The sequence below is a fragment of the Salmo salar genome, chromosome 01 (genome assembly GCF_965601325.2).
Source record: "Salmo salar chromosome 01, fSalSal1, whole genome shotgun sequence".
In the NCBI taxonomy this organism is placed as follows: domain Eukaryota; kingdom Metazoa; phylum Chordata; class Actinopteri; order Salmoniformes; family Salmonidae; genus Salmo; species Salmo salar.
In genome coordinates this window covers 168,187,127-168,212,498 of record NC_138291.1, presented here as the reverse complement: position 1 = coordinate 168,212,498, position 25,372 = coordinate 168,187,127, and the positions used below count along the sequence as shown (strand labels likewise).

General features: G+C 55.4%; 1 protein-coding gene across 9 annotated transcripts in view; it reads left to right on the top strand.

The window, feature by feature from the left end:
• The window catches only part of usp20 (ubiquitin specific peptidase 20), a 69,860-nt gene that overhangs the window by 17,989 nt on the left and 26,499 nt on the right, over positions 1-25,372 (top strand). For 8 of the 9 annotated variants that reach the window (XM_082956130.1, XM_082956129.1, XM_082956136.1 and 5 more), the window contains 5 exons: positions 509-617; positions 717-819; positions 1,171-1,239; positions 1,405-1,583; positions 5,648-9,825. In XM_082956130.1, the coding sequence (XP_082812256.1) occupies positions 509-617; positions 717-819; positions 1,171-1,239; positions 1,405-1,568 (445 nt within the window). In that variant the 3' untranslated portion in view covers positions 1,569-1,583; positions 5,648-9,825. The remainder of the gene's footprint in view (positions 1-508; positions 618-716; positions 820-1,170; positions 1,240-1,404; positions 1,584-5,647; positions 9,826-25,372) is intronic. The other variant, XM_082956126.1, reaches the window with a different exon arrangement.

The following is a 25,372-nucleotide window of genomic DNA, read 5'->3' as shown; positions in this document are numbered from 1 at the left end:
TCAGCTTGGGCGAGTAAAATGGTCAGAGCGGTCTCATTTGTGTCAGGAAGTAGCTAGCCAATGTTAGCTTGGGTGCTTGACTGCCGTTGTAATGGCAGAACGCTCAAATCAACCCTACTCCTCTGAATTTACAAACAGACAATCTGATAACGCTCTGAATTTACGAGCGCGCACTGGCTCTCCAGATTTGAATTTAAGAACACACCCGAAGTCGTAAAATGTCTAGCTCGTCATGTGTTATGCTAACTAGCTAGCGAGAGGTTGCATAGCAATAGCATCAACTTCCGATAGACAGGCGAAGAGCTAGTACGCTCAACTGAAAGGATACTGTTTGTTTACAGTATACTAAAATGAACTAATCGTATGTAGTATATACTCATGATGTAGTAAACAGTATGTTAGTATGGGTATTCGAACACAGCTTCTGTCTGTCAATCTATTTCTCTGTCCATCGAACTGTCTTGTCTCTCTGTCCATCAGACTCTCTAACTGTCTTTCTGTCTCCTAGTTTTGGAGGAGGCCCAGCAGTGAACCACCTGTACGTGTGTGCTATCTGCCAGGTGGAGATAGAGGCTCTGGTCAAACGCAGAAAGGTGGAAATAGACACCTTTATCAGGGTAAGAGGGATGGGTCACTGTGTGTGTGTGCGCGCTTGCCTATAAGTGTGTGTGTGTCCTGTATCAAAGGCCTCACCTGTTCTTCCGGTCTGTCTCCAGTTGAATAAAGAGTTCCAGGCGGAGGAGGCTCCTACAGTCATCCTGTGTATCAGCATGCAGTGGTTCAGGGAGTGGGAGAACTTCGTCAAGGGCAAAGACAATGGTACGATTCTATGAGAATGGTTGATTTATAATCAGAGGCATTCCAGTACCAATGGAAGTTAAAGATCAGGATTACTTAATACACTATAATTATCACATTGTATCCTCTGTGCAGACCAGGGCCCATATACACACAGTGTTTTAGAGTAGGAGTGCTGATCTATTATCAGGACCCCACCTGTGCCTATAATCTTATCAATTATGATCTAATAGACTAAACTGATCCTAGATCAGCACTCCAACTCGGTTTATGAATACTGGCCCCGGATATGTAGAGGGAATAAATACAGTGTGAAATGTTCTTTAGTAACGACACTAAAGTTCTTGGGGGTGCTTGTCATTGTCTTCTCAGAACCCCCTGGTCCTATTGACAACAGTAAGATTGGTGTGATGAAAGGGGGACACATACAACTAAAGCAAAGTAAGCAGTATATGCTGTTACATGTGTCGATTGGTTGGTCTGTCTGGGTGCTTGATCCTGTGTATATTGGTCTGTGCCTGTGTGTGTGTTCATTTGTACGTGTTAATGCGCGCACGTGTTTGTGTTCATTTGTACATGTTAATGCGCACATGTGTGTGTTCCTAGGGGCTGACTATGGTCAGATCTCAGAGGAGACGTGGCAGTATCTTCTCAGTATCTACGGTGGAGGGCCTGAGACTGCAGTGAGACAGACAGTGTCGGCCCTGGCCCTCGACACAGACAGCCTGCACAGAGAGAGGAAGATAGAGGCAGAGACCAGGGCACTTTGAGAAACACACACAATGGTGAGACACACACACTCAAACACGTTGTGTTTACACACACCCAAACACACACACAGGCGTGTTGTTTTATAAACACACACGCAAGCAAACATACACACGCACCCATCTCTGCTCACTGACGGTTTCCCACATCCATATACAAGAACCCAAACATCAGCATAGGTTCCCACTGGCAAACACACACACAACCACCCACCCACCTCAGGTCTAAGGATGATGAAGCATAAACATTCTTGTCTCTACTAAACACTTCAGTACTAGACCTTTTGGCTCCTGTAACTGTCTGGTACCGCTACAGTCCACTCACTCTGTTCTCTCACGTAGCTCAGGTCATTCTCCTGTAACTGTCTGGTACCACTACAGTCCACTCACTCTGTTCTCTCACGTAGCTCAGGTCATTCTCCTGTAACTGTCTGGTACCACTACAGTCCACTCACTCTGTTCTCTCACGTAGCTCAGGTCATTCTCCTGTAACTGTCTGGTACCACTACAGTCCACTCACTCTGTTCTCTCACGTAGCTCAGGTCATGCTCCTGTAACTGTCTGGTACCGCTACAGTCCACTCACTCTGTTCGCTCACGTAGCTCAGGTCATTCTCCTGTAACTGTCTGGTACCGCTACAGTCCACTCACTCTGTTCTCTCACGTAGCTCAGGTCATTCTCCTGTAACTGTCTGGTACCGCTACAGTCCACTCACTCTGTTCTCTCACGTAGCTCAGGTCATTCTCCTGTAACTGTCTGGTACCGCTACAGTCCACTCACTCTGTTCTCTCACCTAGCTCAAGTCATTCTCCTGTAACTGTCTGGTACCGCTACAGTCCACTCACTCTTCTCTCATGTAGCTCAGGTCATTCTCCTGTAACTGTCTGGTACCGCTACAGTCCACTCACTCTGTTCTCTCACGTAGCTCAGGTCATGCTCCTGTAACTGTCTGGTACCGCTACAGTCCACTCACTCTGTTCTCTCACGTAGCTCAGGTCATTCTCCTGTAACTGTCTGGTACCGCTACAGTCCACTCACTCTGTTCTCTCACGTAGCTCAGGTCATTCTCCTGTAACTGTCTGGTACCGCTACAGTCCACTCACTCTGTTCTCTCACGTAGCTCAGGTCATTCTCCTGTAACTGTCTGGTACCGCTACAGTCCACTCACTCTGTTCTCTCACGTAGCTCAGGTCATTCTCCTGTAACTGTCTGGTACCGCTACAGTCCACTCACTCTGTTCTCTCACGTAGCTCAGGTCATTCTCCTGTAACTGTCTGGTACCGCTACAGTCCACTCACTCTGTTCTCTCACGTAGCTCAGGTCATTCTCCTGTAACTATCTGGTACCGCTACAGTCCACTCACTCTGTTCTCTCACGTAGCTCAGGTCATTTTCATGACGTCATACAGGTAACTGACAAAATGAAGGAAACACTTGAGTAAATGAGGCATACAAAGTATATTGAAAGCAGGTGCTTCCTCACAAGTGATTCCTGAGTTAATTAAGCAATTAACATCCCATAACACTTAGGGTCTTGAATATAAATGCTGGGCAGGCCATTATTTTGACTAGCATGGCTATACCCTCATAGGATGACAATGCCCCCATCCACAGGGCACAAGTGGTCACTAAATGGTTTGATGAGCACCAGATCTCAACCCAATTGAAAACTTATGGGAGATTCTGGAGTGGCGCCTGAGACGGCGGTTTTCACCACCAACAAAACACCAAATTATTAAGCTTTATGTCGGTGTTTCCTTTTTGTAAGTTACCTGTACATTCTTTGTGGGTCTCTGTGTGTATCTCTATGTAGGTAATGTACTTCATGTAATATATAAACAGTTTGTGAATCAGGTCAACTGTGTTTGAGATCCCAGATACTGTAACTAGGTAGAGAGAGCGATAGATATCATTGCCCTGAAGGGGAATTTGTCTTGCACAATAAAACATCAAAAGCTAGGCAATTCTACTATAGGTGTGAACGTTAAAACATTTAAAGGAAATTCAATCGGTAACGCTATGACAAAATCCCTGACGGAAAATGTTCGCCCCTACCACTAACAGGTCCTAATCATCATCAAAATGAACTTTGTTTTTTACAGATATGCCTACAGAACACAACAATGCTGTAACGTTAATAGGAGGGGATATGCATCTTTCAAATAATTTGCCACGGATATAAAGTGCTCCTCACGTCCTCGTCGTTAACCGTTGGGGGGAAAACAGAAATGATTGCAGTTGATATGCAGCCATTGTCAATGGCCTAGTTGAGTTGCGAGGTAATTTGCTAAATGAAGAACTGCAAGTGTGTCTTTCTCATATCACTTGGAGTTGAGACATACAGTTAATTACATTAGAAAGCAAAAATGTGTCCCTTTTTAACCAGTAGATAACGCGCCAAATGCAGCTTTCTTTTGCCCTGTGTTTGACTTCACCCCTACCTGTTTTTGTTTCATATTTCAGTCTGGAACCTGCCTATGTTTAGGGGGGGTAGGTAACCCAGTGGCGGTCGGTGCCTATTTCAATGAGCGTGGCCTTATTTCTATTACAGCATATATGCTCTCTCCCCTCCTCTCACCTTTTCCCTTCGCTTGTGGACATCAGTCCACAACGCATCAACTTTCCAAGCCAAACATTATCATACCGCTACACACAGCCTACATCTTTGTCACCATATTAGCTAACGTCGTAGTCAACATAGCTACTATAACTAACGTGTTAGTAAACCCGCTGCAGTCATGCGGTAGAGTCAGCAAGAGTGTGTGTAGAGGGAGCGGTCGGATCGAAATTGAGAGACACGTACCGAAGGGAAAAGAGAATGTAGGGAGAAGAACTGGGATTTCTTGGCTATGTTTATTTTTTGTTGTGAGTTGCTAATGCACATAAACAAATGGAAGGAACACTGAGTGAATGTGAATTCTCGGTTGTGTTCGGGACAATTTAATCTGTCGTTTTTGTTAGTTTTGGAATTGGGTAAAGGTTTTTTTTCAGTTCGGGCACACAAATGTTTTTCTTGAAGCAAGCCGAAGTCTATTCATCTGTGATTTGTCAACAGTAGGGATTCTTCAGAAAAGTCTTTGTTGTCATTCAATGACAGATGACTTGTTTTCATGCACATTTTTGCATTGAGAAATACTGTACCAAACATCTTAGTTAGATGTAAAATTGCGAGACTAAGATATCCTCAGGAAAAGCGTTCTGAGTTATTCATTCTATTTTGAGGAATTGTATACTGGCTACGACGTCTCAAGATGGACAAACTATTGACGCGTTTCTTTCCGATTTACAAGCATGCGAGCACACTCGTTCGGTTAGCCTAGCCGAGCTCAGCTAGGCGCCAGCCAAACAGAAGCACGCGGAAGCCTTAAGCCTACTGTAAAGTCGCGTCAATTCAAATCTGGTATTAGAACAAATTATTTGGCAAAATGTAACTAAAGTTTTCTTTGTTCTTTAATTATTGCAAACACGTGTATGGTAAATAAGTCATACGGTCTCGCTGTGACACCACGCAGGGCAGACAGAGAAGAGAACGTCACATCCTATTGTTCTCTCTTATATACTCTGACAGAGATAGTTCCCGCTCAATGCTGGCCTGTCAGAGGGAGGAGGAGCGTGGTTTAAACTCGCTCCTCCTATCGTCGGCGTGCAGGCTGGTCCCAGCCTCGTGACGCACTTCCTGTCGCCGGTTGTAGTTCTTGTCTTCAGCAGTTGACTTATCCGTAGTTTATACACTTAATATTGTAGCATAGCTTCCCTGGTATATTATATAGGTTATGCAAACAAATAGCCAGTTCAACCCTAACACTACTGTATGACTGCGGTAGAACTTCATTGCCCCCTAACAGTCATACCACGCAATAGGATTTCTCATGGAATTTTATGACATTTTCTTATAGTTTTAAAGGAAACTCCCCACCCCAAAAAGGGCATTTTAAACGTTGACATTTTTTAATTTGTCACATCCCTAAATTCTACAAAAAATACTTTACATACCAGAATACACAGAATTCCTGCAAGTCCATTTCCATATGCCCTTGGTGTATTTTCCTTTTTTATCAGCAATTTTTTTCCCTTCCCTCCTAGGTCGTCTGTCTGACTCCTACACCTGGGTGAAGAGAAGCCTTGTCAGGAGCACTTTGTAAAACATAGCAACGCGCCTCATTCTATTACCTGTGCAGAAAGACATAGTTGTCAATTATCATCCTATCGTAGTGAAAAGGTCTTATTTATTGAAGAAATCTTAATAAGATTTTTAAGTGAAAAATAACATTGCGTGACACCATGTCTCTGAAGCTGTTAGCAGCTATGGTTGGTTGGCAGGTTAAGTCTAAATCAAAAGAGCTGCTGCACTAGTGTAGTAGGTGTGTCATCGTTAAAGGTGTTCAGACGAGAAGTGGAGGGAGGTAATGGTGTTTGGGACCATGATGCCGAGGAGTGTGACATCGTCAGTGTTAATTGCTGCTTGACGACTCGGGTCAACATGTACATTCTTCTCCACACAAGACATTCAGTGACGACACGTCGGCCACTCATTTTTCTTTACTTTTCACGAGACAACAGAAGGACTGATGTAAAAAAAACAAAATGTAAAGCATTAAAAGGATGTTCAGAGTTGTATGTTCTGCTTCTTTCCGAGGAGGACTACAGTGTTTTCTGATTGGCGTGACTCGTGCCGTCTCATCGCATAGTCAATTGACGTTATAATTTATTTATTTAAGTCTTGCAGATTAAAGCTCATCCCAACAAGACCCCCTAATAGTGTATGTTTACAGACAGTATGAACAAGCAGATGAGGGGATTCTCTCTCTCCGTTCCTTAGTGAGTGATTTCACAAGGTTTTGAGGTGTAGGAGATGAGCCTTGTCTCAGATCTGTTTGTGCCGTCTTACTAACGCTCTATGGTTTAGTTGGCAAGATGGCACAAACTGTTCTGGGACCAGGCTATTGGGAAACTGCAGAAGATCTACAGGGGAGGAGGGGGCCCTCAGGAGAGTAGCCCCAGGTCAGGATATCAGGCTAGTAGGGAGGAAAGAGAGGGGGGTCCAACCCCCAGTCCCCCTGCAGGGATAGAGATAGAGGTGACCAGTGTGGAATAGTGAGAAGGGCTATATTTGTCAAATCTCTATCACGTCTCGTACTTCTCCCCAGCTCCATATCCCAGAATTCAACACTCCCCCAGGTCACTAGCCGGCACCTGCCTGCACTTGTCTCTCTGCTTGGGGAAATATCATATTCACCCTTATCCCTCTTACCATAAAGGTTCATTAACCTGCAGTGTGCATGTTAGTACTGCACGCTAACACAGATGTTCAAACTTGTTTTCCTTTCCTTTGGTATTGGTTGGCAGGAGGATGTTGTTGTGTACCCTCTTAGTAAAAACGGTTCCAAAAGGGTTCTGAGGCTGTCCCCATAGGAGAACCCTTTTTGGTTCCAGGTAGAACTCTTTTGGGTTCCATGTAGAAACCAGATGGAACCCAAAAGGGTTCTTCCTGGTACCAAAAAGGGTTATCCTATGGGGACAGCTGAGGAACCCTTTTGGGTTCTAGATAGCACCTTTTTTTCTAACAATGTATAAGAGGGAGATGATGTAATCCAAGCGGGCATGTCATTATGAGCTTCACCTGAGTTCTGATTCCTTCAGTATGCCAACTAGCCATTTAATGGTTAACTGACATACGTTCAAGCGTGTCTGTCTACTGTAGCAATGCTATGTAATGGATGCTGAATGACAGTGTTGGAACCTAAATGTGAAAGTTTGAGTGATTCTGTGATGGTAATTGGTATGTTGGTGTCCGAAGAGAAGTAAATGTTTCCCCCATTTTTTTAAATATATATGTTTTGGTATTCCGTATTCCTTTGTTTTTGGCAATTCTGTAAAGAAGTGAAACCTCCGAAGGGGGTTTGTTTTTGTGGAGAAGTGCAATGAAAACCTTTCTCTGTGCTCAGACACCTTAGAGTTTCTTATTATTATTATAGGCTGCCAATGGGTTGCTGAAGTGTTGTAACTTAGTTATGACAGTTGACTATACAGTGAGGGTCCCTGTGGTACATTCCAGCGGTCTGTGATTATTTTCTTAATTCACCTCTGAATTCCTGGTTTGTGTGTCTACGTTGGGTTGTGTACACACACTTGCGTGTAAGAGTTTCATTTTCACTGGTAAATGGTTGAACATAGGTTGCTGTGGTGGGATTGATTGCATAGATAATAACTCGCCTCATATCTTTTCCCCAAAACAATAATAGGAGTTAAGCAACTGCTGTTTTTCAATGACGAGAGAGAGAGTCATAGTGATGATGATCTTTTGATGCTATTTGACTTCTGTGGTTGATCCACACTCAGATGATTGTCTGGGATTGTCTGGAAAACAGATGTAATTATAAATGGTTATATGATTAAAAGCCTGCTCTATCTTGTGCTTGGTGTGTAATCATATTTGAACACTGGTTTTCACTCAAAGGCACAGCACACAGTGTTGAATTAGAACCAGAAGTTTGGTTTATTGCTTGCTGACATCCTTTTAACAAATATTCTCATTCTGAACCATGACACAACAATATGATCAATATGTCTCACTTTGATGTATTGATGACTACTTACCTATCCCACTGCCACACCCCATAGGATACACTGATTAGTGGTTTAGTATCTGGTTATAACGATTCTGCTCACAGACTGTGCCATCTTTCCAAACACTTATAAGGGAAGAGTTGTGATTTTTAATCTCAGTATTAAAATATCATTTTGAATGTTGGCCAGATCAATAGGTAATCTAGAAGACCAGACGCTTCCCATTGATTAAGCTTTTAGGGATGTTTAGGGGCCACTGAGCCCCTACTGCATGCTGGGTAAATTAATGTAATTGGACACACCCTCTTCTTGCTTTGGTGACCCCATGTATTGTGTGTGTGAGTGGAGAGAGAACAGTGTCGTCTCACTGTGAGAGACTGTGATGTCATAGTCTTTGTCCCCTACGCCTGGCTCTGCTCTGACTGTATCAAGCGAACCCAGACAGAGTGAGGACTAAGGGGAGAGAGAAAGGAACAGAGGATGGAGCACACTGATCATCCTTTGCAGACAGGAGCAGTTAAACAACATACAAGGTGAGTGAGACAAGTAATGTGTACCTCTCTGTCTCCCCCTCCTTCTCTCTCTGTTTTTAAAGGAGCTGTGTTATCAATCCCCCCCTCTCTTTGACCCACCCAAACAAGACTGCTGCTGCTGGATCGCTCCACTGTTTCAAAACATTGTCATGTGTGCCTCTGACTACTGCATGTGTGACTGTTCAGCAGCAGCTGTCTGATTTGAGAATTAAAGACTATGTTCCTGTACAGACAGTGTTTTTCCACCACAATCTGGGTGTGCTGTGTATCTGACTGTAGACAGGCAGATTTCGTACAGTGTGTTTATAATAGATGTTACTTCATTTTCTTACACTCAGTAAAAGGCAGTCTCAGCTTTCCAGATATTGACTTCATCTTTCCGGAGAAACCAAGCCTCGTTAAATAACTGATTGATGATGGGTAAATAGCTATATTACGTGCATAACTTTAAGCCTTTGCCAGTGCTATAACTGAATAATAACATGGAGCTAATGACAGGGATGTTGTGCTGGGACAGGGTGGGGCTGTCCCGTCCTCGCCCCAGCGACTGACATCATTGGCTAATTTGGATATCTTTGGTCTTTACACGATGCACAAAAGCTGCTCATGATGTCATCTAGACAAGTTCATGTCTACTGCCAGTACAGCACAATGCTCTTATCTGGTCAAATTATTAGTTCTAGTAGATGACATGGAAATATAAATCATGTATTTTCAAATTCTTATGTAAGAAAATGTATAGGATGTCCTGCAACTCATGGCTTCAGGGTAATGTTCATAATGTATGGTGAAAATAAGGGTAGGCTTCTCTGATTATGTCTGGCATGGATCAGTTTGACCTCAGGGGTGGGTATGTCTGTCTGAGACTGTATAAATGAGGAAATAGGGAAGATTTATTAGACGGATAACAGAGAATAAAAAAAAGACTATTGGTTTGCGTCTCCTGTGTGTCTACCGCAGCACAGTCTGTATTAGGTAGCCTTGTAGCATCAGTGAGTAACTTAAGGAAAGATTGGGAGAGAGACTGAGATGACTCATTAACCCCTCGTTCTCTTTCTTTCTTCTCAGGCTCAAATACATCCCGAGCTTCAGCTTTCACTGACCTGAGGATCCCACATCGACAGCAACTCTTCCATGACCAGACTGACCAGCACCACATTTGTAATTAAAACACTTGTCAGAGCCATAGTAAACCATACTGCCGATAATCCATGTACTGATTTGAAGGAGAGAGGGACAAATATCAAATCAAACTTTATTTGTCACATGCGCCGAATACAACAAGTGTAGACCTTACCGTGAAATGCTTACTTACACGCCCTTAATCAACAGTGCAGTACGAGAAGAGTTAAGAAAATATTTACCGAGTAAGCTAAAGTAAAAAGTAACACAAAATAACAATAACAAGGCTATATACAGGGGGTACCGGCACTGAGTCAGTGTGCAGGGGTACAGGTTAGTTGAAGTAATTTGTACATGTAGGTAGGGGTGAAGTGACTGCATAGATAATAAACAACGAGTAGCAGCAGTGTCCAACACTTCCCCTCCTTACTGGCACTAGAGAAGGACTTTCTAGAACAGACTAATATCTGATATCTCTAGTGCATAATTAAGGATCACTGAAGCATAAGCTACCCTATATATTGTCCTCTGTCTAGGGGCTGAGCTAGGCTTCTCATCACTGTCCATCGTGGAGCTGATGGAAATATTGACAATGTGTGGCTGCCTGTCCTCATCTGATCTGTACTAAAATAGAGAGAAGAGAAAGTTCTGGGAGCTCATCCATAACCCTTTGACTCAACTGGCGGTGACCTCAGAGCTGCCCTAGGGGCAGAGTTGGATGTAAGGCAGCTGTCCGCTGCAGTCGACATATAACCAACTTTCTCTTCTTTGATGCCCTCTGTTCTCTTGTTGTAGCTACACGTCTTTCTCTCTCGTCAAAGGGTTCAGATAGGAGGAGTGCTGGCATAAACACATTCCGAGGGAAGACACGCTCGCTCTCTCACTCACTGGAGGCCTGAGTCCACTCTCACTCACTGACTGGAGGCCTGAGTCCACGCTCGCTCTCTCACTCACTGACTGGAGGCCTGAGTCCACGCTCGCTCTCTCACTCACTGACTGGAGGCCTGAGTCCACGCTCGCTCTCTCACTCACTCACTGACTGGAGGCCTGAGTCCACGCTCGCTCTCTCACTCACTCACTGACTGGAGGCCTGAGTCCACGCTCGCTCTCTCGCTCACTCACTGACTGGAGGCCTGAGTCCACGCTCGCTCTCTCGCTCACTCACTGACTGGAGGCCTGAGTCCACGCTCGCTCTCTCGCTCACTCACTGACTGGAGGCCTGAGTCCACGCTCGCTCTCTCGCTCACTCACTGACTGGAGGCCTGAGTCCACGCTCGCTCTCTCGCTCACTCACTGACTGGAGGCCTGAGTCCACGCTCGCTCTCTCGCTCACTCACTGACTGGAGGCCTGAGTCCACGCTCGCTCTCTCGCTCACTCACTGACTGGAGGCCTGAGTCCACGCTCGCTCTCTCGCTCACTCACTGACTGGAGGCCTGAGTCCACGCTCGCTCTCTCGCTCACTCACTGACTGGAGGCCTGAGTCCACGCTCGCTCGCTCGCTCACTCACTGACTGGAGGCCTGAGTCCACGCTCGCTCGCTCGCTCTCTCACTCACTGGAGGCCTGAGTCCACGCTCGCTCGCTCGCTCTCTCACTCACTGGAGGCCTGAGTCCACGCTCGCTCGCTCGCTCTCTCACTCACTGGAGGCCTGAGTCCACGCTCGCTCGCTCGCTCTCTCACTCACTGGAGGCCTGAGTCCACGCTCGCTCGCTCGCTCTCTCACTCACTGGAGGCCTGAGTCCACGCTCGCTCGCTCGCTCTCTCACTCACTGGAGGCCTGAGTCCACGCTCGCTCGCTCGCTCTCTCACTCACTGGAGGCCTGAGTCCACGCTCGCTCGCTCGCTCTCTCACTCACTGGAGGCCTGAGTCCACGCTCGCTCGCTCGCTCTCTCACTCACTGGAGGCCTGAGTCCACGCTCGCTCGCTCGCTCTCTCACTCACTGGAGGCCTGAGTCCACGCTCGCTCGCTCTCTCTCTCACTCACTGGAGGCCTGAGTCCACGCTCGCTCGCTCTCTCTCTCACTCACTGGAGGCCTGAGTCCACGCTCGCTCGCTCTCTCTCTCACTCACTGGAGGCCTGAGTCCACGCTCGCTCGCTCTCTCTCTCACTCACTGGAGGCCTGAGTCCACGCTCGCTCGCTCTCTCTCTCACTCACTGGAGGCCTGAGTCCACGCTCGCTCGCTCTCTCTACTCACTCACTGGAGGCCTGAGTCCACGCTCGCTCGCTCTCTCTCTCACTCACTGGAGGCCTGAGTCCACGCTCGCTCGCTCGCTCTCTCACTCACTGGAGGCCTGAGTCCACGCTCGCTCGCTCTCTCTCTCACTCACTGGAGGCCTGAGTCCACGCTCGCTCGCTCTCTCTCTCACTCACTGGAGGCCTGAGTCCACGCTCGCTCGCTCTCTCTCTCACTCACTGGAGGCCTGAGTCCACGCTCGCTCGCTCTCTCTCTCACTCACTGGAGGCCTGAGTCCACGCTCGCTCGCTCTCTCTCTCACTCACTGGAGGCCTGAGTCCACGCTCGCTCGCTCTCTCTCTCACTCACTGGAGGCCTGAGTCCACGCTCGCTCGCTCTCTCTCTCACTCACTGGAGGCCTGAGTCCACGCTCGCTCGCTCGCTCTCTCACTCACTGGAGGCCTGAGTCCACGCTCGCTCGCTCTCTCTCTCACTCACTGGAGGCCTGAGTCCACGCTCGCTCGCTCGCTCTCTCACTCACTGGAGGCCTGAGTCCACGCTCGCTCGCTCTCTCTCTCACTCACTGGAGGCCTGAGTCCACGCTCGCTCGCTCGCTCTCTCACTCACTGGAGGCCTGAGTCCACGCTCGCTCGCTCTCTCTCTCACTCACTGGAGGCCTGAGTCCACGCTCGCTCGCTCTCTCTCTCACTCACTGGAGGCCTGAGTCCACGCTCGCTCGCTCTCTCTCTCACTCACTGGAGGCCTGAGTCCACGCTCGCTCGCTCGCTCTCTCACTCACTGGAGGCCTGAGTCCACGCTCGCTCGCTCGCTCTCTCACTCACTGGAGGCCTGAGTCCACGCTCGCTCGCTCTCTCTCTCACTCACTGGAGGCCTGAGTCCACGCTCGCTCGCTCTCTCTCTCACTCACTGGAGGCCTGAGTCCACGCTCGCTCGCTCTCTCTCTCACTCACTGGAGGCCTGAGTCCACGCTCGCTCGCTCTCTCTCTCACTCACTGGAGGCCTGAGTCCACGCTCGCTCGCTCGCTCTCTCACTCACTGGAGGCCTGAGTCCACGCTCGCTCGCTCGCTCTCTCACTCACTGGAGGCCTGAGTCCACGCTCGCTCGCTCGCTCTCTCACTCACTGGAGGCCTGAGTCCACGCTCGCTCGCTCGCTCTCTCACTCACTGGAGGCCTGAGTCCACGCTCGCTCGCTCTCTCTCTCACTCACTGGAGGCCTGAGTCCACGCTCGCTCGCTCTCTCTCTCACTCACTGGAGGCCTGAGTCCACGCTCGCTCGCTCGCTCTCTCACTCACTGGAGGCCTGAGTCCACGCTCGCTCGCTCTCTCTCTCACTCACTGGAGGCCTGAGTCCACGCTCGCTCGCTCTCTCTCTCACTCACTGGAGGCCTGAGTCCACGCTCGCTCGCTCTCTCTCTCACTCACTGGAGGCCTGAGTCCACGCTCGCTCGCTCTCTCTCTCACTCACTGGAGGCCTGAGTCCACGCTCGCTCGCTCTCTCTCTCACTCACTGGAGGCCTGAGTCCACGCTCGCTCGCTCTCTCTCTCACTCACTGGAGGCCTGAGTCCACGCTCGCTCGCTCGCTCTCTCACTCACTGGAGGCCTGAGTCCACGCTCGCTCGCTCGCTCTCTCACTCACTGGAGGCCTGAGTCCACGCTCGCTCGCTCGCTCTCTCACTCACTGGAGGCCTGAGTCCACGCTCGCTCGCTCGCTCTCTCACTCACTGGAGGCCTGAGTCCACGCTCGCTCGCTCGCTCTCTCACTCACTGGAGGCCTGAGTCCACGCTCGCTCGCTCGCTCTCTCACTCACTGGAGGCCTGAGTCCACGCTCGCTCGCTCGCTCTCTCACTCACTGGAGGCCTGAGTCCACGCTCGCTCGCTCCTCTCTCACTCACTGGAGGCCTGAGTCCACGCTCGCTCGCTCTCTCACTCACTGGAGGCCTGAGTCCACGCTCGCTCGCTCTCTCACTCACTGGAGGCCTGAGTCCACGCTCGCTCGCTCTCTCACTCACTGGAGGCCTGAGTCCACGCTCGCTCTCTCACTCACTGGAGGCCTGAGTCCACGCTCGCTCGCTCGCTCTCTCACTCACTGGAGGCCTGAGTCCACGCTCGCTCGCTCTCTCACTCACTGGAGGCCTGAGTCCACGCTCGCTCGCTCGCTCTCTCACTCACTGGAGGCCTGAGTCCACGCTCGCTCGCTCTCTCACTCACTGGAGGCCTGAGTCCACGCTCGCTCGCTCTCTCACTCACTGGAGGCCTGAGTCCACGCTCGCTCGCTCTCTCACTCACTGGAGGCCTGAGTCCACGCTCGCTCGCTCGCTCCTCACTCACTGGAGGCCTGAGTCCACGCTCGCTCGCTCTCTCACTCACTGGAGGCCTGAGTCCACGCTCGCTCGCTCCTCCTCACTCACTGGAGGCCTGAGTCCACGCTCGCTCGCTCGCTCCTCACTCACTGGAGGCCTGAGTCCACGCTCGCTCGCTCTCTCACTCACTGGAGGCCTGAGTCCACGCTCGCTCGCTCGCTCTCTCACTCACTGGAGGCCTGAGTCCACGCTCGCTCGCTCGCTCTCTCACTCACTGGAGGCCTGAGTCCACGCTCGCTCGCTCGCTCTCTCACTCACTGGAGGCCTGAGTCCACGCTCGCTCGCTCGCTCTCTCACTCACTGGAGGCCTGAGTCCACGCTCGCTCGCTCGCTCTCTCACTCACTGGAGGCCTGAGTCCACGCTCGCTCGCTCTCTCACTCACTCACTCACTGGAGGCCTGAGTCCACGCTCGCTCGCCTCACTCACTCACTCACTGGAGGCCTGAGTCCACGCTCGCTCGCTCTCTCACTCACTCACTCACTGGAGGCCTGAGTCCACGCTCGCTCGCTCTCTCACTCACTCACTCACTGGAGGCCTGAGTCCACGCTCGCTCGCTCTCTCCTCACTCACTCACTGGAGGCCTGAGTCCACGCTCGCTCTCTCTCTCACTCACTCACTGGAGGCCTGAGTCCACGCTCGCTCTCTCTCTCACTCACTCACTGGAGGCCTGAGTCCACGCTCGCTCTCTCACTCACTCACTCACTGGAGGCCTGAGTCCACGCTCGCTCGCTCTCTCACTCACTCACTCACTGGAGGCCTGAGTCCACGCTCGCTCGCTCTCTCACTCACTCACTCACTGGAGGCCTGAGTCCACGCTCGCTCGCTCTCTCACTCACTCACTCACTGGAGGCCTGAGTCCACGCTCGCTCGCTCTCTCACTCACTCACTGGAGGCCTGAGTCCACGCTCGCTCGCTCTCTCATCTCACTCACTGGAGGCCTGAGTCCACGCTCGCTCGCTCACTCACTCACTCACTGGAGGCCTGAGTCCACGCTCGCTCGCTCTCTCACTCACTGGAGGCCTGAGTCCACGCTCGCTCGCCTCACTCACTCACTGGAGGCCTGAGTCCACGCTCGCTCACTCACTCACTCACTGGAGGCCTGAGTCCACGCTCGCTCGCTCTCTCACTCACTCACTGGAGGCCTGAGTCCACGCTCGCTCGCTCTCTCACCTCACTCACTGGAGGCCTGAGTCCACGCTCGCTCGCTCTCTCACTCACTCACTGGAGGCCTGAGTCCACGCTCGCTCGCTCCTCTCTCACTCACTGGAGGCCTGAGTCCACGCTCGCTCGCTCTCTCTCTCACTCACTGGAGGCCTGAGTCCACGCTCGCTCGCTCTCTCACTCACTCACTCACTGGAGGCCTGAGTCCACGCTCGCTCGCTCTCTCTCTCACTCACTGGAGGCCTGAGTCCACGCTCGCTCGCTCTCTCTCTCACTCACTGGAGGCCTGAGTCCACGCTCGCTCGCTCTCTCTCACTCACTCACTGGAGGCCTGAGTCCACGCTCGCTCGCTCGCTCTCTCACTCACTGGAGGCCTGAGTCCACGCTCGCTCGCTCTCTCACTCACTCACTGGAGGCCTGAGTCCACGCTCGCTCGCTCTCTCACTCACTCACTGGAGGCCTGAGTCCACGCTCGCTCGCTCGCTCTCTCACTCACTGGAGGCCTGAGTCCACGCTCGCTCGCTCTCTCACTCACTCACTGGAGGCCTGAGTCCACGCTCGCTCGCTCTCTCACTCACTGGAGGCCTGAGTCCACGCTCGCTCGCTCACTCTCTCACTCACTGGAGGCCTGAGTCCACGCTCGCTCGCTCCTCCTCACTCACTGGAGGCCTGAGTCCACGCTCGCTCGCTCTCTCACTCACTGGAGGCCTGAGTCCACGCTCGCTCGCTCTCTCACTCACTCACTGGAGGCCTGAGTCCACGCTCGCTCGCTCTCTCCTCACTCACTGGAGGCCTGAGTCCACGCTCGCTCGCTCGCTCTCTCACTCACTGGAGGCCTGAGTCCACGCTCGCTCGCTCGCTCTCTCACTCACTGGAGGCCTGAGTCCACGCTCGCTCGCTCTCTCTCACTCACTGGAGGCCTGAGTCCACGCTCGCTCGCTCGCTCTCTCACTCACTGGAGGCCTGAGTCCACGCTCGCTCGCTCGCTCTCTCACTCACTGGAGGCCTGAGTCCACGCTCGCTCGCTCGCTCTCTCACTCACTGGAGGCCTGAGTCCACGCTCGCTCGCTCGCTCCTCACTCACTGGAGGCCTGAGTCCACGCTCGCTCGCTCTCTCTCTCACTCACTGGAGGCCTGAGTCCACGCTCGCTCGCTCTCTCACTCACTGGAGGCCTGAGTCCACGCTCGCTCGCTCTCTCACTCACTGGAGGCCTGAGTCCACGCTCGCTCGCTCGCTCCTCACTCACTGGAGGCCTGAGTCCACGCTCGCTCGCTCGCTCACTCACTCACTCACTGGAGGCCTGAGTCCACGCTCGCTCGCTCTCTCACTCACTCACTCACTGGAGGCCTGAGTCCACGCTCGCTCGCTCTCTCACTCACTCACTCACTGGAGGCCTGAGTCCACGCTCGCTCGCTCTCTCACTCACTCACTCACTGGAGGCCTGAGTCCACGCTCGCTCGCTCTCTCACTCACTCACTCACTGGAGGCCTGAGTCCACGCTCGCTCGCTCGCTCACTCACTCACTCACTGGAGGCCTGAGTCCACGCTCGCTCGCTCTCTCACTCACTCACTCACTGGAGGCCTGAGTCCACGCTCGCTCGCTCTCTCACTCACTCACTCACTGGAGGCCTGAGTCCACGCTCGCTCGCTCTCTCACTCACTCACTCACTGGAGGCCTGAGTCCACGCTCGCTCGCTCTCTCACTCACTGGAGGCCTGAGTCCACGCTCGCTCGCTCTCCTCACTCACTGGAGGCCTGAGTCCACGCTCGCTCGCTCTCTCACTCACTCACTCACTGGAGGCCTGAGTCCACGCTCGCTCGCTCTCTCACTCACTCACTCACTGGAGGCCTGAGTCCACGCTCGCTCGCTCTACTCACTCACTCACTGGAGGCCTGAGTCCACGCTCGCTCGCTCTCTCTCACTCACTCACTGGAGGCCTGAGTCCACGCTCGCTCGCTCTCTCACTCACTCACTGGAGGCCTGAGTCCACGCTCGCTCGCTCTCTCCTCACTCACTGGAGGCCTGAGTCCACGCTCGCTCGCTCTCTCCTCACTCACTGGAGGCCTGAGTCCACGCTCGCTCGCTCTCTCTCTCACTCACTGGAGGCCTGAGTCCACGCTCGCTCGCTCTCTCTACTCACTCACTGGAGGCCTGAGTCCACGCTCGCTCGCTCGCTCCTCACTCACTGGAGGCCTGAGTCCACGCTCGCTCGCTCGCTCTCTCACTCACTGGAGGCCTGAGTCCACGCTCGCTCGCTCGCTCTCTCACTCACTCACTGGAGGCCTGAGTCCACGCTCGCTCGCTCTCTCTCTCACTCACTGGAGGCCTGAGTCCACGCTCGCTCGCTCTCTCCTCACTCACTGGAGGCCTGAGTCCACGCTCGCTCGCTCCTCACTCACTCACTGGAGGCCTGAGTCCACGCTCGCTCGCTCACTCTCTCACTCACTGGAGGCCTGAGTCCACGCTCGCTCGCTCTCTCACTCACTGGAGGCCTGAGTCCACGCTCGCTCGCTCTCTCACTCACTCACTGGAGGCCTGAGTCCACGCTCGCTCGCTCTCTCACTCACTCACTGGAGGCCTGAGTCCACGCTCGCTCGCTCTCTCACTCACTCACTCACTGGAGGCCTGAGTCCACGCTCGCTCGCTCTCTCACTCACTCACTCACTGGAGGCCTGAGTCCACGCTCGCTCGCGCTCTACTCACTCACTCACTGGAGGCCTGAGTCCACGCTCGCTCTCTCACTCACTCACTCACTGGAGGCCTGAGTCCACGCTCGCTCGCTCTCTCACTCACTGGAGGCCTGAGTCCACGCTCGCTCGCTCTCACTCACTCACTGGAGGCCTGAGTCCACGCTCGCTCGCTCGCTCACTCACTCACTCACTGGAGGCCTGAGTCCACGCTCGCTCGCTCTCTCACTCACTCACTCACTGGAGGCCTGAGTCCACGCTCGCTCGCTCTCTCTCACTCACTCACTGGAGGCCTGAGTCCACGCTCGCTCGCTCTCTCACTCACTCACTCACTGGAGGCCTGAGTCCACGCTCGCTCGCTCTCTCACTCACTCACTGGAGGCCTGAGTCCACGCTCGCTCGCTCTCTCACTCACTCACTCACTGGAGGCCTGAGTCCACGCTCGCTCGCTCTCTCACTCACTCACTCACTGGAGGCCTGAGTCCACGCTCGCTCGCTCTCGCACTCACTCACTCACTCACTGGAGGCCTGAGTCCACGCTCGCTCGCTCTCTCCTCACTCACTCACTCACTGGAGGCCTGAGTCCACGCTCGCTCGCTCTCTCACTCACTCACTCACTCACTGGAGGCCTGAGTCCACGCTCGCTCGCTCTCTCACTCACTCACTCACTCACTGGAGGCCTGAGTCCACGCTCGCTCGCTCTCTCACTCACTCACTCACTCACTGGAGGCCTGAGTCCACGCTCGCTCGCTCTCTCACTCACTCACTCACTGGAGGCCTGAGTCCACGCTCGCTCGCTCTCTCGCTCACTCACTCACTCACTGGAGGCCTGAGTCCACGCTCGCTCGCTCTCTCACTCACTCACTCACTGGAGGCCTGAGTCCACGCTCGCTCGCTCTCTCACTCACTCACTCACTGGAGGCCTGAGTCCACGCTCGCTCGCTCTCTCACTCACTCACTCACTGGAGGCCTGAGTCCACGCTCGCTCGCTCCTCACTCACTCACTCACTCACTCACTGGAGGCCTGAGTCCACGCTCGCTCGCTCTCTCACTCACTCACTCACTGGAGGCCTGAGTCCACGCTCGCTCGCTCCCTCACTCACTCACTGGAGGCCTGAGTCCACGCTCGCTCGCTCTCTCACTCACTCACTCACTGGAGGCCTGAGTCCACGCTCGCTCGCTCTCTCACTCACTCACTCACTGGAGGCCTGAGTCCACGCTCGCTCGCTCTCTCACTCACTCACTCACTGGAGGCCTGAGTCCACGCTCGCTCGCTCTCTCACTCACTCACTGGAGGCCTGAGTCCACGCTCGCTCGCTCGCTCCTCACTCACTCACTGGAGGCCTGAGTCCACGCTCGCTCGCTCTCTCTCTCACTCACTGGAGGCCTGAGTCCACGCTCGCTCGCTCCTCTCTCACTCACTGGAGGCCTGAGTCCACGCTCGCTCGCTCTCTCACTCACTCACTCACTGGAGGCCTGAGTCCACGCTCGCTCGCTCTCTCACTCACTCACTCACTGGAGGCCTGAGTCCACGCTCGCTCGCTCTCTCACTCACTCACTCACTGGAGGCCTGAGTCCACGCTCGCTCGCTCTCTCCTCACTCACTCACTGGAGGCCTGAGTCCACGCTCGCTCGCTCTCTCGCTCACTCACTCACTGGAGGCCTGAGTCCACGCTCGCTCGCTCTCTCGCTCACTCACTCACTGGAGGCCTGAGTCCACGCTCGCTCGCTCTCTCGCTCACTCACTCACTGGAGGCCTGAGTCCACGCTCGCTCGCTCTCTCGCTCACTCACTCACTGGAGGCCTGAGTCCACGCTCGCTCGCTCCTCTCTCACTCACTGGAGGCCTGAGTCCACGCTCGCTCGCTCCTCCTCACTCACTGGAGGCCTGAGTCCACGCTCGCTCGCTCGCTCCTCACTCACTGGAGGCCTGAGTCCACGCTCGCTCGCTCTCTCACTCACTGGAGGCCTGAGTCCACGCTCGCTCGCTCTCTCACTCACTGGAGGCCTGAGTCCACGCTCGCTCGCTCTCTCACTCACTCACTGGAGGCCTGAGTCCACGCTCGCTCGCTCCTCTCTCACTCACTGGAGGCCTGAGTCCACGCTCGCTCGCTCTCTCTCTCACTCACTGGAGGCCTGAGTCCACGCTCGCTCGCTCTCTCACTCACTGGAGGCCTGAGTCCACGCTCGCTCGCTCTCTCACTCACTGGAGGCCTGAGTCCACGCTCGCTCGCTCTCTCACTCACTGGAGGCCTGAGTCCACGCTCGCTCGCTCTCTCTCTCACTCACTGGAGGCCTGAGTCCACGCTCGCTCGCTCGCTCTCTCACTCACTGGAGGCCTGAGTCCACGCTCGCTCGCTCTCTCCTCACTCACTGGAGGCCTGAGTCCACGCTCGCTCGCTCGCTCACTCACTGGAGGCCTGAGTCCACGCTCGCTCGCTCCCTCACTCACTGGAGGCCTGAGTCCACGCTCGCTCGCTCGCTCCTCACTCACTGGAGGCCTGAGTCCACGCTCGCTCGCTCTCGCTCTCACTCACTGGAGGCCTGAGTCCACGCTCGCTCGCTCGCTCGCTCACTCACTGGAGGCCTGAGTCCACGCTCGCTCGCTCGCTCACTCACTGGAGGCCTGAGTCCACGCTCGCTCGCTCGCTCGAGGCCTGAGTCCACGCTCGCTCGCTCACTGGAGGCCTGAGTCCACGCTCGCTCGCTCACTGGAGGCCTGAGTCCACGCTCGCTCGCTCACTGGAGGCCTGAGTCCACGCTCGCTCGCTCACTGGAGGCCTGAGTCCACGCTCGCTCGCTCACTGGAGGCCTGAGTCCACGCTCGCTCGCTCACTGGAGGCCTGAGTCCACGCTCGCTCGCTCACTGGAGGCCTGAGTCCACGCTCGCTCGCTCACTGGAGGCCTGAGTCCACGCTCGCTCGCTCACTGGAGGCCTGAGTCCACGCTCGCTCGCTCTCTCACTCACTGGAGGCCTGAGTCCACGCTCGCTCGCTCACTGGAGGCCTGAGTCCACGCTCGCTCGCTCTCTCTCTCACTCACTGGAGGCCTGAGTCCACGCTCGCTCGCTCACTGGAGGCCTGAGTCCACGCTCGCTCGCTCGCTCACTCACTGGAGGCCTGAGTCCACGCTCGCTCGCTCTCTCGCTCACTCACTGGAGGCCTGAGTCCACGCTCGCTCGCTCCCTCACTCACTGGAGGCCTGAGTCCACGCTCGCTCGCTCTCGCTCACTCACTGGAGGCCTGAGTCCACGCTCGCTCGCTCGCTCACTCACTCACTGGAGGCCTGAGTCCACGCTCGCTCGCTCTCTCACTCACTGGAGGCCTGAGTCCACGCTCGCTCGCTCTCCTCACTCACTGGAGGCCTGAGTCCACGCTCGCTCGCTCCTCCCTCACTCACTGGAGGCCTGAGTCCACGCTCGCTCGCTCTCTCACTCGCTCACTCACTGGAGGCCTGAGTCCACGCTCGCTCGCTCTCTCACTCGCTCACTCACTGGAGGCCTGAGTCCACGCTCGCTCGCTCTCTCACTCCTCACTCACTGGAGGCCTGAGTCCACGCTCGCTCGCTCTCTCACTCGCTCACTCACTGGAGGCCTGAGTCCACGCTCGCTCGCTCTCTCTCTCACTCACTGGAGGCCTGAGTCCACGCTCGCTGCTCGCTCTCTCACTCACTCACTGGAGGCCTGAGTCCACGCTCGCTCGCTCTCTCGCTCACTCACTGGAGGCCTGAGTCCACGCTCGCTCGCTCTCTCGCTCACTCACTGGAGGCCTGAGTCCACGCTCGCTCGCTCTCTCGCTCACTCACTGGAGGCCTGAGTCCACGCTCGCTCGCTCTCTCGCTCACTCACTGGAGGCCTGAGTCCACGCTCGCTCGCTCTCTCCTCGCTCACTCACTGGAGGCCTGAGTCCACGCTCGCTCGCTCGCTCTCGCACTCACTGGAGGCCTGCGTCCACGCTCGCTCGCTCGCTCGCTCACTCACTGGAGGCCTGAGTCCACGCTCGCTCGCTCGCTCTCGCACTCACTGGAGGCCTGAGTCCACGCTCGCTCGCTCGCTCTCTCACTCACTGGAGGCCTGAGTCCACGCTCGCTCGCTCGCTCGCTCGCACTCGCTCACTCACTGGAGGCCTGAGTCCACGCTCGCTCGCTCTCGCACTCGCTCGCTCACTCACTGGAGGCCTGAGTCCACGCTCGCTCGCTCGCTCACTCACTGGAGGCCTGAGTCCACGCTCGCTCGCTCTCTCGCTCACTCACTCACTGGAGGCCTGAGTCCACGCTCGCTCGCTCTCTCGCTCACTCACTCACTGGAGGCCTGAGTCCACGCTCGCTCGCTCTCTCACTCACTCACTCACTGGAGGCCTGAGTCCACGCTCGCTCGCTCTCTCACTCACTCACTCACTGGAGGCCTGAGTCCACGCTCGCTCGCTCTCTCACTCACTCACTCACTGGAGGCCTGAGTCCACGCTCGCTCGCTCGCTCGCTCACTCACTCACTGGAGGCCTGAGTCCACGCTCGCTCGCTCTCTCGCTCACTCACTCACTGGAGGCCTGAGTCCACGCTCGCTCGCTCGCTCACTCACTCACTGCGAGGCCTGAGTCCACGCTCGCTCTCTCGCTCGCTCACTCACTCACTGGAGGCCTGAGTCCACGCTCGCTCGCTCGCTCGCTCCTCACTCACTGACTGGAGGCCTGAGTCCACGCTCGCTCGCTCGCTCTCTCACTCGACTGGAGGCCTGAGTCCACGCTCGCTCGCTCGCTCACTCACTCACTGGAGGCCTGAGTCCACGCTCGCTCGCTCGCTCGCTCCTCACTCACTGGAGGCCTGAGTCCACGCTCGCTCGCTCGCTCTCTCACTCACTGGAGGCCTGAGTCCACGCTCGCTCGCTCGCTCTCTCACTCACTGGAGGCCTGAGTCCACGCTCGCTCGCTCGCTCGCTCACTCACTGGAGGCCTGAGTCCACGCTCGCTCGCTCGCTCGCTCACTCACTGACTGGAGGCCTGAGTCCACGCTCGCTCGCTCTCTCACTCACTGGAGGCCTGAGTCCACGCTCGCTCGCTCCTCCTCACTGACTGGAGGCCTGAGTCCACGCTCGCTCGCTCCTCCTCACTGACTGGAGGCCTGAGTCCACGCTCGCTCGCTCGCTCTCTCACTGACTGGAGGCCTGAGTCCACGCTCGCTCGCTCGCTCACTCCCTCACTCACTGACTGGAGGCCTGAGTCCACGCTCGCTCGCTCGCTCGCTCACTCACTGACTGGAGGCCTGAGTCCACGCTCGCTCGCTCGCTCGTCACTCGACTGGAGGCCTGAGTCCACGCTCGCTCGCTCGCTCACTCACTGGAGGCCTGAGTCCACGCTCGCTCGCTCGCTCCTCACTCACTGGAGGCCTGAGTCCACGCTCGCTCGCTCGCTCACTCACTGGAGGCCTGAGTCCACGCTCGCTCGCTCGCTCACTCACTGGAGGCCTGAGTCCACGCTCGCTCGCTCGCTCACTCACTGGAGGCCTGAGTCCACGCTCGCTCGCTCGCACTGACTGGAGGCCTGAGTCCACGCTCGCTCGCTCACTGACTGGAGGCCTGAGTCCACGCTCGCTCGCTACTGGAGGCCTGAGTCCACGCTCGCTCACTCACTGGAGGCCTGAGTCCACGCTCGCTCGCTCGCTCCTCCCTCACTCGACTGGAGGCCTGAGTCCACGCTCGCTCGCTCGCTCACTCCTCACTCACTGACTGGAGGCCTGAGTCCACGCTCGCTCGCTCGCTCCTCTCACTCACTGACTGGAGGCCTGAGTCCACGCTCGCTCGCTCGCTCTCTCACTGACTGGAGGCCTGAGTCCACGCTCGCTCGCTCGCTCACTCACTGGAGGCCTGAGTCCACGCTCGCTCGCTCACTGACTGGAGGCCTGAGTCCACGCTCGCTCGCTCCTCGTCACTCCTCGACTGGAGGCCTGAGTCCACGCTCGCTCGCTCGCTCGCTCCCTCGACTCACTGACTGGAGGCCTGAGTCCACGCTCGCTCGCTCGCTCACTCACTCGGAGGCCTGAGTCCACGCTCGCTCGCTCACTGGAGGCCTGAGTCCACGCTCGCTCGCTCGCTCACTCCCTCACTCACTGACTGGAGGCCTGAGTCCACGCTCGCTCGCTCGCTCACTCCCTCACTCACTGACTGGAGGCCTGAGTCCACGCTCGCTCGCTCGACTCCCTCACTCACTGACTGGAGGCCTGAGTCCACGCTCGCTCGCTCGACTCCCTCACTCACTGACTGGAGGCCTGAGTCCACGCTCGCTCGCTCGCTCACTCCACTCACTGACTGGAGGCCTGAGTCCACGCTCGCTCGCTCGCTCCTCCCTCACTCACTGACTGGAGGCCTGAGTCCACGCTCGCTCGCTCGCTCCCTCCCTCACTCACTGACTGGAGGCCTGAGTCCACGCTCGCTCGCTCGCTCCACTCACTGACTGGAGGCCTGAGTCCACGCTCGCTCTGCTCACTCCCTCACTCACTGACTGGAGGCCTGAGTCCACGCTCGCTCGCTCGCTCCTCCCTCACTCACTGACTGGAGGCCTGAGTCCACGCTCGCTCGCTCGCTCTCTCACTCACTGACTGGAGGCCTGAGTCCACGCTCGCTCGCTCGCTCACTCACTCACTGACTGGAGGCCTGAGTCCACGCTCGCTCGCTCCTCGCTCACTCACTGACTGGAGGCCTGAGTCCACGCTCGCTCTGCTCACTCACTCACTCACTGACTGGAGGCCTGAGTCCACGCTCGCTCGCTCGCTCACTCACTGACTGGAGGCCTGAGTCCACGCTCGCTCGCTCGCTCACTCACTCACTGACTGGAGGCCTGAGTCCACGCTCGCTCGCTCGCTCACTCACTCACTGACTGGAGGCCTGAGTCCACGCTCGCTCGCTCGCTCACTCACTCACTGACTGGAGGCCTGAGTCCACGCTCGCTCGCTCGCTCACTCACTGGAGGCCTGAGTCCACGCTCGCTCGCTCGCTCACTCACTCGACTGGAGGCCTGAGTCCACGCTCGCTCGCTCGCTCACTCACTGACTGGAGGCCTGAGTCCACGCTCGCTCTCTCACTCGCTCACTCACTGACTGGAGGCCTGAGTCCACGCTCGCTCTCTCACTCACTCACTGACTGGAGGCCTGAGTCCACGCTCGCTCGCTCGCTCACTCACTCACTC